This window comes from Oncorhynchus mykiss, chromosome 18, assembly GCF_057628025.1.
Source record: "Oncorhynchus mykiss isolate SJ-2025 chromosome 18, ASM5762802v1, whole genome shotgun sequence".
NCBI lineage: Eukaryota > Metazoa > Chordata > Actinopteri > Salmoniformes > Salmonidae > Oncorhynchus > Oncorhynchus mykiss.
In genome coordinates, this window is record NC_143039.1 from 5,174,757 (window position 1) to 5,192,234 (window position 17,478).

The 17,478-nt window shown below is 44.7% G+C and overlaps 1 protein-coding gene across 1 annotated transcript in view; it reads right to left on the bottom strand.

Annotated features, from left to right (window-relative positions):
• Positions 1–8,620: 8,620 nt before the first annotated feature.
• LOC118947128 (glypican-5) overlaps positions 8,621–17,478 on the bottom strand; it is a 286,720-nt gene continuing 277,862 nt past the window's right edge. The window contains exon 9 of the mRNA XM_090206690.1: positions 8,621–9,696. Coding sequence (XP_090062816.1) covers positions 9,518–9,696 — 179 coding nt within the window. The 3' untranslated portion in view covers positions 8,621–9,517. The remainder of the gene's footprint in view (positions 9,697–17,478) is intronic.

Genomic DNA, 17,478 nt, shown 5'->3' on the forward strand with positions numbered 1-17,478 from the left:
AGGGAGACAGGGTACATGGTACATGATACATGATGGAGGAACTATATTTAAAGAGAGAGGGAGACAGGGTACATGGTACCACTACATGATGGAGGAACTATATTTAAAGAGAGAGGGAGACAGGGTACATGGTACCGCTACATGATGGAGGAACTATATTTAAAGAGAGAGGGAGACAGGGTACATGGTACCACTACATGATGGAGGAACTATATTTAAAGAGAGAGGGAGACAGGGTACATGGTACCACTACATGATGGAGGAACTATATTTAAAGAGAGAGGGAGACAGGGTACATGGTACATGATACATGATGGAGGAACTATATTTAAAGAGAGAGGGAGACAGGGTACATGGTACCGCTACATGATGGAGGAACTATATTTAAAGAGAGAGGGAGACAGGGTACATGGTACCACTACATGATGGAGGAACTATATTTAAAGAGAGAGGGAGACAGGGTACATGGTACCACTACATGATGGAGGAACTATATTTAAAGAGAGAGGGAGACAGGGTACATGGTACCGCTACATGATGGAGGAACTATATTTAAAGAGAGAGGGAGACAGGGTACATGGTACCACTACATGATGGAGGAACTATATTTAAAGAGAAGGAGACAGGGTACATGGTACCACTACATGATGGAGGAACTATATTTAAAGAGAGAGGGAGACAGGGTACATGGTACCGCTACATGATGGAGGAACTATATTTAAAGAGAGAGGGAGACAGGGTACATGGTACCACTACATGATGGAGGAACTATATTTAAAGAGAGAGGGAGACAGGGTACATGGTACCACTACATGATGGAGGAACTATATTTAAAGAGAGAGGGAGACAGGGTACATGGTACCACTACATGATGGAGGAACTATATTTAAAGAGAAGGAGACAGGGTACATGGTACCACTACATGATGGAGGAACTATATTTAAAGAGAGAGGGAGACAGGGTACATGGTACATGATACATGATGGAGGAACTATATTTAAAGAGAGAGGGAGACAGGGTACATGGTACATGATACATGATGGAGGAACTATATTTAAAGAGAGAGGGAGACAGGGTACATGGTACATGATACATGATGGAGGAACTATATTTAAAGAGAGAGGGAGACAGGGTACATGATACATGATACATGATGGAGGAACTATATTTAAAGAGAGAGGGAGACAGGGTACATGGTACATGATACATGATGGAGGAACTATATTTAAAGAGAGAGGGAGACAGGGTACATGGTACCGCTACATGATGGAGGAACTATATTTAAAGAGAGAGGGAGACAGGGTACATGGTACATGATACATGATGGAGGAACTATATTTAAAGAGAGAGGGAGACAGGGTACATGGTACATGATGGAGGAACTATATTTAAAGAGAGAGGGAGACAGGGTACATGGTACATGATACATGATGGAGGAACTATATTTAAAGAGAGAGGGAGACAGGGTACATGGTACATGATACATGATGGAGGAACTATATTTAAAGAGAGAGGGAGACAGGGTACATGGTACATGATACATGATGGAGGAACTATATTTAAAGAGAGAGGGAGACAGGGTACATGATACATGATACATGATGGAGGAACTATATTTAAAGAGAGAGGGAGACAGGGTACATGGTACATGATACATGATGGAGGAACTATATTTAAAGAGAGAGGGAGACAGGGTACATGGTACCACTACATGATGGAGGAACTATATTTAAAGAGAGAGGGAGACAGGGTACATGGTACCGCTACATGATGGAGGAACTATATTTAAAGAGAGAGGGAGACAGGGTACATGGTACCGCTACATGATGGAGGAACTATATTTAAAGAGAGAGGGAGACAGGGTACATGGTACCACTACATGATGGAGGAACTATATTTAAAGAGAGAGGGAGACAGGGTACATGGTACCACTACATGATGGAGGAACTATATTTAAAGAGAGAGGGAGACAGGGTACATGGTACATGATACATGATGGAGGAACTATATTTAAAGAGAGAGGGAGACAGGGTACATGGTACCGCTACATGATGGAGGAACTATATTTAAAGAGAGAGGGAGACAGGGTACATGGTACCACTACATGATGGAGGAACTATATTTAAAGAGAGAGGGAGACAGGGTACATGGTACCACTACATGATGGAGGAACTATATTTAAAGAGAGAGGGAGACAGGGTACATGGTACATGGTACATGATGGAGGAACTATATTTAAAGAGAGAGGGAGACAGGGTACATGGTACCACTACATGATGGAGGAACTATATTTAAAGAGAGAGGGAGACAGGGTACATGGTACATGGTACATGATGGAGGAACTATATTTAAAGAGAGAGGGAGACAGGGTACATGGTACCACTACATGATGGAGGAACTATATTTAAAGAGAGAGGGAGACAGGGTACATGGTACCACTACATGATGGAGGAACTATATTTAAAGAGAGAGGGAGACAGGGTACATGGTACCGCTACATGATGGAGGAACTATATTTAAAGAGAGAGGGAGACAGGGTACATGGTACCACTACATGATGGAGGAACTATATTTAAAGAGAGAGGGAGACAGGGTACATGGTACCACTACATGATGGAGGAACTATATTTAAAGAGAGAGGGAGACAGGGTACATGGTACCACTACATGATGGAGGAACTATATTTAAAGAGAGAGGGAGACAGGGTACATGGTACCGCTACATGATGGAGGAACTATATTTAAAGAGAGAGGGAGACAGGGTACATGGTACATGATGGAGGAACTATATTTAAAGAGAGAGGGAGACAGGGTACATGGTACCACTACATGATGGAGGAACTATATTTAAAGAGAGAGGGAGACAGGGTACATGGTACCACTACATGATGGAGGAACTATATTTAAAGAGAGAGGGAGACAGGGTACATGGTACCACTACATGATGGAGGAACTATATTTAAAGAGAGAGGGAGACAGGGTACATGGTACATGATACATGATGGAGGAACTATATTTAAAGAGAGAGGGAGACAGGGTACATGGTACCACTACATGATGGAGGAACTATATTTAAAGAGAGAGGGAGACAGGGTACATGGTACATGATACATGATGGAGGAACTATATTTAAAGAGAGAGGGAGACAGGGTACATGGTACCACTACATGATGGAGGAACTATATTTAAAGAGAGAGGGAGACAGGGTACATGGTACCGCTACATGATGGAGGAACTATATTTAAAGAGAGAGGGAGACAGGGTACATGGTACCACTACATGATGGAGGAACTATATTTAAAGAGAGAGGGAGACAGGGTACATGGTACCGCTACATGATGGAGGAACTATATTTAAAGAGAGAGGGAGACAGGGTACATGGTACCACTACATGATGGAGGAACTATATTTAAAGAGAGAGGGAGACAGGGTACATGGTACCGCTACATGATGGAGGAACTATATTTAAAGAGAGAGGGAGACAGGGTACATGGTACCACTACATGATGGAGGAACTATATTTAAAGAGAGAGGGAGACAGGGTACATGGTACATGATGGAGGAACTATATTTAAAGAGAGAGGGAGACAGGGTACATGGTACATGATACATGATGGAGGAACTATATTTAAAGAGAGAGGGAGACAGGGTACATGGTACCACTACATGATGGAGGAACTATATTTAAAGAGAGAGGGAGACAGGGTACATGGTACCGCTACATGATGGAGGAACTATATTTAAAGAGAGAGGGAGACAGGGTACATGGTACATGATGGAGGAACTATATTTAAAGAGAGAGGGAGACAGGGTACATGGTACCGCTACATGATGGAGGAACTATATTTAAAGAGAGAGGGAGACAGGGTACATGGTACATGATACATGATGGAGGAACTATATTTAAAGAGAGAGGGAGACAGGGTACATGGTACCGCTACATGATGGAGGAACTATATTTAAAGAGAGAGGGAGACAGGGTACATGGTACATGATACATGATGGAGGAACTATATTTAAAGAGAGAGGGAGACAGGGTACATGGTACCACTACATGATGGAGGAACTATATTTAAAGAGAGAGGGAGACAGGGTACATGGTACCACTACATGATGGAGGAACTATATTTAAAGAGAGAGGGAGACAGGGTACATGGTACCACTACATGATGGAGGAACTATATTTAAAGAGAGAGGGAGACAGGGTACATGGTACCGCTACATGATGGAGGAACTATATTTAAAGAGAGAGGGAGACAGGGTACATGGTACCACTACATGATGGAGGAACTATATTTAAAGAGAGAGGGAGACAGGGTACATGGTACCGCTACATGATGGAGGAACTATATTTAAAGAGAGAGGGAGACAGGGTACATGGTACCACTACATGATGGAGGAACTATATTTAAAGAGAGAGGGAGACAGGGTACATGGTACCACTACATGATGGAGGAACTATATTTAAAGAGAGAGGGAGACAGGGTACATGGTACCGCTACATGATGGAGGAACTATATTTAAAGAGAGAGGGAGACAGGGTACATGGTACCACTACATGATGGAGGAACTATATTTAAAGAGAGAGGGAGACAGGGTACATGGTACATGGTACATGATGGAGGAACTATATTTAAAGAGAGAGGGAGACAGGGTACATGGTACCACTACATGATGGAGGAACTATATTTAAAGAGAGAGGGAGACAGGGTACATGGTACCACTACATGATGGAGGAACTATATTTAAAGAGAGAGGGAGACAGGGTACATGGTACCACTACATGATGGAGGAACTATATTTAAAGAGAGAGGGAGACAGGGTACATGGTACATGATACATGATGGAGGAACTATATTTAAAGAGAGAGGGAGACAGGGTACATGGTACCACTACATGATGGAGGAACTATATTTAAAGAGAGAGGGAGACAGGGTACATGGTACATGGTACATGATGGAGGAACTATATTTAAAGAGAGAGGGAGACAGGGTACATGGTACCGCTACATGATGGAGGAACTATATTTAAAGAGAGAGGGAGACAGGGTACATGGTACCACTACATGATGGAGGAACTATATTTAAAGAGAGAGGGAGACAGGGTACATGGTACCACTACATGATGGAGGAACTATATTTAAAGAGAGAGGGAGACAGGGTACATGGTACCGCTACATGATGGAGGAACTATATTTAAAGAGAGAGGGAGACAGGGTACATGGTACCACTACATGATGGAGGAACTATATTTAAAGAGAGAGGGAGACAGGGTACATGGTACATGATGGAGGAACTATATTTAAAGAGAGAGGGAGACAGGGTACATGGTACATGATACATGATGGAGGAACTATATTTAAAGAGAGAGGGAGACAGGGTACATGGTACCACTACATGATGGAGGAACTATATTTAAAGAGAGAGGGAGACAGGGTACATGGTACCGCTACATGATGGAGGAACTATATTTAAAGAGAGAGGGAGACAGGGTACATGGTACCGCTACATGATGGAGGAACTATATTTAAAGAGAGAGGGAGACAGGGTACATGGTACCACTACATGATGGAGGAACTATATTTAAAGAGAGAGGGAGACAGGGTACATGGTACCACTACATGATGGAGGAACTATATTTAAAGAGAGAGGGAGACAGGGTACATGGTACCGCTACATGATGGAGGAACTATATTTAAAGAGAGAGGGAGACAGGGTACATGGTACCACTACATGATGGAGGAACTATATTTAAAGAGAGAGGGAGACAGGGTACATGGTACCACTACATGATGGAGGAACTATATTTAAAGAGAGAGGGAGACAGGGTACATGGTACCGCTACATGATGGAGGAACTATATTTAAAGAGAGAGGGAGACAGGGTACATGGTACATGATACATGATGGAGGAACTATATTTAAAGAGAGAGGGAGACAGGGTACATGGTACCGCTACATGATGGAGGAACTATATTTAAAGAGAGAGGGAGACAGGGTACATGGTACCACTACATGATGGAGGAACTATATTTAAAGAGAGAGGGAGACAGGGTACATGGTACCACTACATGATGGAGGAACTATATTTAAAGAGAGAGGGAGACAGGGTACATGGTACCGCTACATGATGGAGGAACTATATTTAAAGAGAGAGGGAGACAGGGTACATGGTACCACTACATGATGGAGGAACTATATTTAAAGAGAGAGGGAGACAGGGTACATGGTACCACTACATGATGGAGGAACTATATTTAAAGAGAGAGGGAGACAGGGTACATGGTACCGCTACATGATGGAGGAACTATATTTAAAGAGAGAGGGAGACAGGGTACATGGTACATGATACATGATGGAGGAACTATATTTAAAGAGAGAGGGAGACAGGGTACATGGTACATGATACATGATGGAGGAACTATATTTAAAGAGAGAGGGAGACAGGGTACATGGTACCACTACATGATGGAGGAACTATATTTAAAGAGAGAGGGAGACAGGGTACATGGTACCGCTACATGATGGAGGAACTATATTTAAAGAGAGAGGGAGACAGGGTACATGGTACATGATGGAGGAACTATATTTAAAGAGAGGGAGACAGGGTACATGATACCACTACATGATGGAGGAACTATATTTAAAGAGAGAGGGAGACAGGGTACATGGTACCACTACATGATGGAGGAACTATATTTAAAGAGAGAGGGAGACAGGGTACATGGTACCACTACATGATGGAGGAACTATATTTAAAGAGAGAGGGAGACAGGGTACATGGTACCGCTACATGATGGAGGAACTATATTTAAAGAGAGAGGGAGACAGGGTACATGGTACCACTACATGATGGAGGAACTATATTTAAAGAGAGAGGGAGACAGGGTACATGGTACCGCTACATGATGGAGGAACTATATTTAAAGAGAGAGGGAGACAGGGTACATGGTACATGATACATGATGGAGGAACTATATTTAAAGAGAGAGGGAGACAGGGTACATGGTACCACTACATGATGGAGGAACTATATTTAAAGAGCGAGGGAGACAGGGTACATGGTACCACTACATGATGGAGGAACTATATTTAAAGAGAGAGGGAGACAGGGTACATGGTACATGATGGAGGAACTATATTTAAAGAGAGAGGGAGACAGGGTACATGGTACCACTACATGATGGAGGAACTATATTTAAAGAGAGAGGGAGACAGGGTACATGGTACCGCTACATGATGGAGGAACTATATTTAAAGAGAGAGGGAGACAGGGTACATGGTACCACTACATGATGGAGGAACTATATTTAAAGAGAGAGGGAGACAGGGTACATGGTACCACTACATGATGGAGGAACTATATTTAAAGAGAGAGGGAGACAGGGTACATGGTACCGCTACATGATGGAGGAACTATATTTAAAGAGAGAGGGAGACAGGGTACATGGTACATGATACATGATGGAGGAACTATATTTAAAGAGAGAGGGAGACAGGGTACATGGTACCACTACATGATGGAGGAACTATATTTAAAGAGAGAGGGAGACAGGGTACATGGTACCGCTACATGATGGAGGAACTATATTTAAAGAGAGAGGGAGACAGGGTACATGGTACCACTACATGATGGAGGAACTATATTTAAAGAGAGAGGGAGACAGGGTACATGGTACCACTACATGATGGAGGAACTATATTTAAAGAGAGAGGGAGACAGGGTACATGGTACCACTACATGATGGAGGAACTATATTTAAAGAGAGAGGGAGACAGGGTACATGGTACATGATGGAGGAACTATATTTAAAGAGAGAGGGAGACAGGGTACATGGTACCGCTACATGATGGAGGAACTATATTTAAAGAGAGAGGGAGACAGGGTACATGGTACATGGTACATGATGAAGGCCGGCATCCCGGAGTCGCCTCTTCACTGTTGACGTTGAGGTTGGTGTTTTGTGGGTACTATTTAATGAAGCTGCCAGTTGAGGACTTGCCTCTTCACTGTTGACGTTGAGACTGGTGTTTTATGGGTAATATTCAATGAAGCTGCCAGTTGAGGACTTGTGAGGCATCTGTTTCTCAAACTAGACACTAATGTACTTGTCCTCTGGCTCAGTTGTGCACCGGGGCCTCCCACTCCTCTTTCTATTCTGGTCAGAGCCAGTTTGCGCTGTTCTGTGAAGGGAGTAGTACACAGCGTTGTACGAGATCTTCAGTCTCTTGGCAATTTATCGCATGAAATAGCTTTAATTTCTCAGAACAAGAATAGACTGACGAGTTTCAGAAGAAAGTTATTTGTTTCTGGCCATTTTGAGCCTGTAATCGAATCCACAAATGCTGATGCTCCAGATACTCAACTAGTCTAAAGAAGGACAGTTTTATTGATTATTTTTATCAGAACAGCAGATTTCAGCTGTGCTAACATATTTGCAAAATGGTTTTCTAATGATCAACTTGGATTAGCTAACACAACATGCCATTGGATCACAGGCGTGATGGTTGCTGATAATGAGCCTCTGTACGCCTATGTAGATATTCCATTAAAAATCAGCCGTTTCCAGCTACAATAGTCATTTACAACATTTACAGTCATTTACAACATGTCTACACTGTATTTCTGATCAATTTGATATTATTTTAATGGACACATTTTTTTTTGCTTTTCTTTCAAAAACAAGGACATTTCTTTGTGACCCCAAACTTTCAATGAAATACAATAATAAAAATGTTCACTTTTTCACATGATACAAAACATTTCAAGAGGACGGGAGTATTTCAGGGCAGAGACAGTAGCCTTGTGGAATTCCTCAGTATTGGGTTGTTAGTGAAACTGTCGGGTATAGTCAGGTAGATACAGTGGGGAGAACAAGGATTTGATACACTGCCGATTTTGCAGGTTTTCCTACTTACAAAGCATGTAGAGGTCTGTAATTTATCATAGTGTCTTTTATACAGGTAACGAGTTCAAACAGGTGCAGTTAATACAGGTAATGAGTGGAGAACAGGAGGGATTCTTAAAGAAAAACTAACAGGTCTGTGAGAGCCGGAATTCTTACTGGTTGGTAGGTGATCAAATACTTATGTCATGCAATAAAATGCAAATTAATTACTTAAAAATCATACAATGTGATTTTCTGGATTTTTGTTTTAGATTTAGATAGTGTACCTATGATAAAAATTACAGACCTCTACATGCTTTGTAAGTAGGAAAACCTGCAAAATCGGCAGTGTATCAAATACTTGTTCTCCCTACTGGAAATATATATATATGATTGTCTCCATACTAGAAACACAGTGTTATAATGTGTACTTCTTTATCCTCACAGGTCAGTGGGTTTCTGTTTCCATTGATATCCTCTTCCTGTCTGACATCATCCCCTGTCTCCTTCTAGAACTCAGACACAGTTCAAGTTCTAGAACGTCTAGAGGTTCTGTTTACCCTCTCTCACTTCAGACGGTTCCTCTTCATTTCCTTTCCTCAGATAACAGGGAAATGAAAGTGTTGGAGGGGTCACAGCAGAGGGCTGATGGTGTCACAGCTAGGTACATGTCGTGTCGTCAGTAGTGAAGTCAACACCAAGGCCAGTAGTAGTGTGGCTGCTTGTGATCGGAGGGCCTGTGAGCTGGATCTGTCCCCCGTTTCAGAGTCCTCTCCCTGGGGGTGATGACGGTGGTCACTCCCTGGAGCCACTGAGAGAGAGAAGAGACAAAGAGAAGACTACAGTCAGAACAACATAGGCATATTTTTCCTGGCTGTGAACTCAAGACAGTTGGCTTAGGGTGACTAAGACAGGCACAGAGACAATAGATATAAATACTTTAGTAGTTCAACTGTTGCTCAGCATTGCTGCAACTGCTCAATCCTAATACTGTATCCCACGGTTACCATCAGCCCTAATACTGTTCCCCACGGTTACCATCAGCCCTAATACTGTAACCCACTGTTACATCAACCCTAATACTGAAACCCACGGTTACCATCAGCCCTAATACTGTAACCCAATGTTACATCAACACTAATACTGTAACCCACTGTTACCATCAGCCCTAATACTGTAACCCACGGTTACCATCAGCCCTAATACTGTAACCTAAGGTTACCATCAGCCCTAATACTGTAACCCACGGTTACCATCAGCCCTAATACTGTAACCCACGGTCACCATCAGCCCTTATACTGTAACCCACGGTTACCATCAGCCCTAATACTGTAACCCACGGTCACCATCAGCCCGAATACTGTAACCCACGGTCACCATCAGCCCTAATACTGCAACCCACGGTTACCATCAGCCCTAATACTGTAACCCACGGTCACCATCAGCCCTAATACTGTAACCCACGGTTACCATCAGCCCTAATACTGTAACCCACGGTACCATCAGCACTAATACTGTAACCCACGGTCACCATCAGCCCTAATACTGTAACCCACTGTAACCATCAGCACAAATACTGTAACCCACGGTTACCATCAGCCCTAATATTGTAACCCACGTTCACCATCAGCCCTAATACTGTAACCCACAGTTACCATCAGCCCTAATACTGTAACCCACGGTCACCATCAGCCCTAATACTGTAACCCACGGTTACCATCAGCCCTAATACTGTAACCCACGGTTACCATCAGCCCTAATACTGTAACCCAAGGTTACCATCAGCCCTAATACTGTAACCCACGGTTACCATCAGCCCTAATACTGTAACCCACGGTCACCATCAGCCCTTATACTGTAACCCACGGTTACCATCAGCCCTAATACTGTAACCCACGGTCACCATCAGCCCGAATACTGTAACCCACGGTCACCATCAGCCCTAATACTGCAACCCACGGTTACCATCAGCCCTAATACTGTAACCCACGGTCACCATCAGCCCTAATACTGTAACCCACGGTTACCATCAGCCCTAATACTGTAACCCACGGTACCATCAGCACTAACACTGTAACCCACTGTAACCATCAGCACAAATACTGTAACCCACGGTTACCATCAGCCCTAATATTGTAACCCACGTTCACCATCAGCCCTAATACTGTAACCCACGGTTACCATCAGCCCTAATACTGTAACCCACGGTCACCATCAGCCCTAATACTGTAACCCACGGTTACCATCAGCCCTAATACTGTAACCCCGGTCACCATCAGCCCTAATACTGTAACCCTCTGTTACCATTAGCCCTAATACTGTAACCCACGGTCACTATCAGCCCTAATACTGTAACCCACTGTCACCATCAGCCCTAATACTGTAACCCAAGGTCACCTTTAGCCCTAATACTGTAACCCACGGTCACCATCAGCTCTAATACTGTAACCCACGGTCACCATCAGCCCTAATGCTGTAACCCACGTTCACCATCAGCCCTAATACTGTAACCCACGGTTACCATCAGCCCTAATACTGTAACCCACGGTCACCATCAGCCCTAATACTGTAACCCACGGTTACCATCAGCCCTAATACTGTAACCCCGGTCACCATCAGCCCTAATACTGTAACCCTCTGTTACCATTAGCCCTAATACTGTAACCCACGGTCACTATCAGCCCTAATACTGTAACCCACTGTCACCATCAGCCCTAATACTGTAACCCAAGGTCACCATTAGCCCTAATACTGTAACCCACGGTCACCATCAGCTCTAATACTGTAACCCACGGTCACCATCAGCCCTAATGCTGTAACCCACGGTCACCATCAGCCCTAATACTGTAACCCACAGTCACCATCAGCCCCAATACTGTAACACACTGTCACCATCAGCCCTAATACTGTAACCCTATGTAAACATCAGCCCTAATACTGTAACCCTCTGTTACCATCAACCCTAATACTGTAACCCACGGTTACCATCAGCCCTAAAACTGTAACCCACGGTCACCATCAGCCCTAATACTGTTGTAACCCACGGTCACCATCAGCCCTAATACTGTAACCCACTGTTACCATCAGCCCTAATACTGTAACCCACTGTTACCATCAGCCCTAATACTGTAACCCACGGTTACCATCAGCCCTAATACTGTAACCCACTGTTACATCAACCCTAATACTGTAACCCACGGTTACCGTCAGCCCTAATACTGTAACCCACGGTTACCATCAGCCCTAATACTGTAACCCACGGTTACCATCAGCCCTAATACTGTAACACACAGTTACCATCAGCCTTAATACTGTAACCCACGGTCACCATCAGCCCTAATACTGTCACCCACGGTTACCATCAGCCCTAATACTGTAACCCACGGTCACCATCAGCCCTAATACTGCAACCCACGGTTACCATCAGCCCTAATACTGTAACCCACGGTCACCATCAGCCCTAATACTGTAACCCACGGTTACCATCAGCCCTAATACTGTAACCCACGGTACCATCAGCACTAATACTGTAACCCACGGTCACCATCAGCCCTAATACTGTAACCCACTGTAACCATCAGCACAAATACTGTAACCCACGGTTACCATCAGCCCTAATATTGTAACCCACGTTCACCATCAGCCCTAATACTGTAACCCACGGTTACCATCAGCCCTAATACTGTAACCCACGGTCACCATCAGCCCTAATACTGTAACCCACGGTTACCATCAGCCCTAATACTGTAACCCACGGTTACCATCAGCCCTAATACTGTAACCCAAGGTTACCATCAGCCCTAATACTGTAACCCACGGTTACCATCAGCCCTAATACTGTAACCCACGGTCACCATCAGCCCTTATACTGTAACCCACGGTTACCATCAGCCCTAATACTGTAACCCACGGTCACCATCAGCCCGAATACTGTAACCCACGGTCACCATCAGCCCTAATACTGCAACCCACGGTTACCATCAGCCCTAATACTGTAACCCACGGTCACCATCAGCCCTAATACTGTAACCCACGGTTACCATCAGCCCTAATACTGTAACCCACGGTACCATCAGCACTAACACTGTAACCCACTGTAACCATCAGCACAAATACTGTAACCCACGGTTACCATCAGCCCTAATATTGTAACCCACGTTCACCATCAGCCCTAATACTGTAACCCACGGTTACCATCAGCCCTAATACTGTAACCCACGGTCACCATCAGCCCTAATACTGTAACCCACGGTTACCATCAGCCCTAATACTGTAACCCCGGTCACCATCAGCCCTAATACTGTAACCCTCTGTTACCATTAGCCCTAATACTGTAACCCACGGTCACTATCAGCCCTAATACTGTAACCCACTGTCACCATCAGCCCTAATACTGTAACCCAAGGTCACCATTAGCCCTAATACTGTAACCCACGGTCACCATCAGCTCTAATACTGTAACCCACGGTCACCATCAGCCCTAATGCTGTAACCCACGGTCACCATCAGCCCTAATACTGTAACCCACAGTCACCATCAGCCCCAATACTGTAACACACTGTCACCATCAGCCCTAATACTGTAACCCTATGTAAACATCAGCCCTAATACTGTAACCCTCTGTTACCATCAACCCTAATACTGTAACCCACGGTTACCATCAGCCCTAAAACTGTAACCCACGGTCACCATCAGCCCTAATACTGTTGTAACCCACGGTCACCATCAGCCCTAATACTGTAACCCACTGTTACCATCAGCCCTAATACTGTAACCCACTGTTACCATCAGCCCTAATACTGTAACCCACGGTTACCATCAGCCCTAATACTGTAACCCACTGTTACCATCAGCCCTAATACTGTAACCCACGGTCACCATCAGCCCTAATACTGTAACCCACGGTTACCATCAGCCCTAATACTGTAACCCACGGTCACCATCAGCCCTAATACTGTAACCCACGGTTACCATCAGCCCTAATACTGTAACCCCGGTCACCATCAGCCCTAATACTGTAACCCTCTGTTACCATCAGCCCTAATACTGTAACCCACGGTTACCATCAGCCCTAATACTGTAACCCACAGTACCATCAGCCCTAATACTGTAACCCACGGTTACCATCAGCCTTAATACTGTAACCCTCTGTTACCATCAGCCCTAATACTGTAACCCTCTGTTACCATCAGCCCTAATACTGTAACCCTCTGTTACCATCAGCCCTGCTACAGTATTTATGCTGCAGTAGTTTATGTGTCGGGGGGCTAGGGTCAGTTTGTTATATCTGGAGTATTTCTCCTGTCCTATTTGGTGTCCTGTGTGAATCTAAGTGCGCGTTCTCTAATTCTCTTCTTCTCTCTTTCTCTCTCTCGGAGGACCTGAGCCCTAGGACCATGCCCCAGGACTACCTGACATGGTGACTCCTTGCTGTCCCCAGTCCACCTGGCCGTGCTGCTGCTCCAGTTTCAACTGACCTGAGCCCTAGGACCATGCCCCAGGACTACCTGACATGATGACTCCTTGCTGTCCCCAGTCCACCTGACTGTGCTGCTGCTCCAGTTTCAACTGTTCTGCCTTATTATTATTCGACCATGCTGGTCATTTATGAACATTTGAACATCTTGGCCATGTTCTGTTATAATCTCCACCCGGCACAGCCAGAAGAGGACTGGCCACCCCACATAGCCTGGTTCCTCTCTAGGTTTCTTCCTAGGTTTTGGCCTTTCTAGGGAGTTTTTCCTAGCCACCGTGATTCTACACCTGCATTGCTTGCTGTTTGGGGTTGTAGGCTGGATTTCTGTACAGCACTTTGAGATATCAGCTGATGTACGAAGGGCTATATAAATACATTTGATTTGATTTGCTACTGTAACCCACTGTCACCATCAGCCCTAATACTATAACCCTCTGTTACCATCAGCCCTAATACTGTAACCCACTGTCACCATCAGCCCTAATACTGTAACCCACGGTTACCATCAGCCCTAATACTGTAATCCACGGTACCATCAGCACTAATACTGTAACCCACGGTCACCATCAGCCCTAATACTGTAACCCACTGTAACCATCAGCACAAATACTGTAACCCACGGTTACCATCAGCCCTAATATTGTAACACACGTTCACCATCAGCCCTAATACTGTAACCCACGGTCACCATCAGCCCTAATACTGTAACCCACGGTCACCATCAGCCCTAATACTGTAACCCACGGTTACCATCAGCCCTAATACTGTAACCCCGGTCACCATCAGCCCTAATACTGTAACCCTCTGTTACCATTAGCCCTAATACTGTAACCCACGGTCACTATCAGCCCTAATACTGTAACCCACTGTCACCATCAGCCCTAATACTGTAACCCAAGGTCACCATTAGCCCTAATACTGTAACCCACGGTCACCATCAGCTCTAATACTGTAACCCACGGTCACCATCAGCCCTAATGCTGTAACCCACGGTCACCATCAGCCCTAATACTGTAACCCACAGTCACCATCAGCCCCAATACTGTAACACACTGTCACCATCAGCCCTAATACTGTAACCCTATGTAAACATCAGCCCTAATACTGTAACCCTCTGTTACCATCAACCCTAATACTGTAACCCACGGTTACCATCAGCCCTAAAACTGTAACCCACGGTCACCATCAGCCCTAATACTGTAACCACACTGGTACATCAACCCTAATACTGTAACCCACGGTTACCGTCAGCCCTAATACTGTAACCCACGGTTACCATCAGCCCTAATACTGTAACCCACGGTTACCATCAGCCCTAATACTGTAACACACGGTTACCATCAGCCTTAATACTGTAACCCACGGTCACCATCAGCCCTAATACTGTAACCCACGGTTACCATCAGCCCTAATACTGTAACCCACGGTCACCATCAGCCCTAATACTGTAACCCACAGTTACCATCAGCGCTAATACTGTAACCCACGGTCATCATCAGCCCTAATACTGCAACCCACTGTAACCATCAGCACAAATACTGTGACCCATGGTTACCATCAGCCCTAATACTGTAACCCACGGTTACCATCAGCCCTAATACTGTAACCCACGGTAATGATCAGCCCTAATACTGTAACCCACTGTCACCATCAGCCCTAATACTGTAACCCACTGTTACCATCAGCCCTAATACTGCAACCCACGGTTACCATCAGCCCTAAAACTGTAACCCACGGTCACCATCAGCCCTAATACTGTAACCCACGGTTACCATCAGCCCTAATACTGTAACCCACAGTACCATCAGCACTAATACTGTAAACCACGGTCATCATCAGCCCTAATACTGTAACCCACTGTAACTATCAGCACAAATACTGTAACCCATGGTTACCATCAGCCCTAATACTGTAACCCACGGTTACCATCAGTCCTAATACTGTAACCCACGGTTACCATCAGCCCTAATACTGTAACCCACGTTCACCATCAGCTCTAATACTGTAACCCACATTCACCATCAGCCCTAATACTGTAACCCACGGTCACCATCAGCCCTAATACTGTAACCCACGGTTACCATCAGCCCTAATACTGTAACCCCGGTCACCATCAGCCCTAATACTGTAACCCTCTGTTACCATCAGCCCTAATACTGTAACCCACGGTTACCATCAGCCCTAATACTGTAACCCACAGTACCATCAGCCCTAATACTGTAACCCACGGTTACCATCAGCCTTAATACTGTAACCCTCTGTTACCATCAGCCCTAATACTGTAACCCTCTGTTACCATCAGCCCTAATACTGTAACCCTCTGTTACCATCAGCCCTGCTACAGTATTTATGCTGCAGTAGTTTATGTGTCGGGGGGCTAGGGTCAGTTTGTTATATCTGGAGTATTTCTCCTGTCCTATTCGGTGTCCTGTGTGAATCTAAGTGCGCGTTCTCTAATTCTCTTCTTCTCTCTGTAACCCACAGTACCATCAGCACTAATACTGTAAACCACTGTAACTATCAGCACAAATACTGTAACCCATGGTTACCATCAGCCCTAATACTGTAACCCACGGTTACCATCAGTCCTAATACTGTAACCCACGGTTACCATCAGCCCTAATACTGTAACCCATGTTCACCATCAGCTCTAATACTGTAACCCACATTCACCATCAGCCCTAATACTGTAACCCACGGTCACCATCAACCCTAATACTGTAACCCACGGTTACCATCAGCCCTAATACTGTAACCCCGGTCACCATCAGCCCTAATACTGTAACCCTCTGTTACCATCAGCCCTAATACTGTAACCCACGGTTACCATCAGCCCTAATACTGTAACCCACAGTACCATCAGCCCTAATACTGTAACCCACGGTTACCATCAGCCTTAATACTGTAACCCTCTTCTCTCTTTCTCTCTCTCGGAGGACCTGAGCCCTAGGACCATGCCCCAGGACTACCTGACATGATGACTCCTTGCTGTCCCCAGTCCACCTGACTGTGCTGCTGCTCCAGTTTCAACTGTTCTGCCTTATTATTATTCGACCATGCTGGTCATTTATGTACATTTGAACATCTTGGCCATGTTCTGTTATAATCTCCACCCGG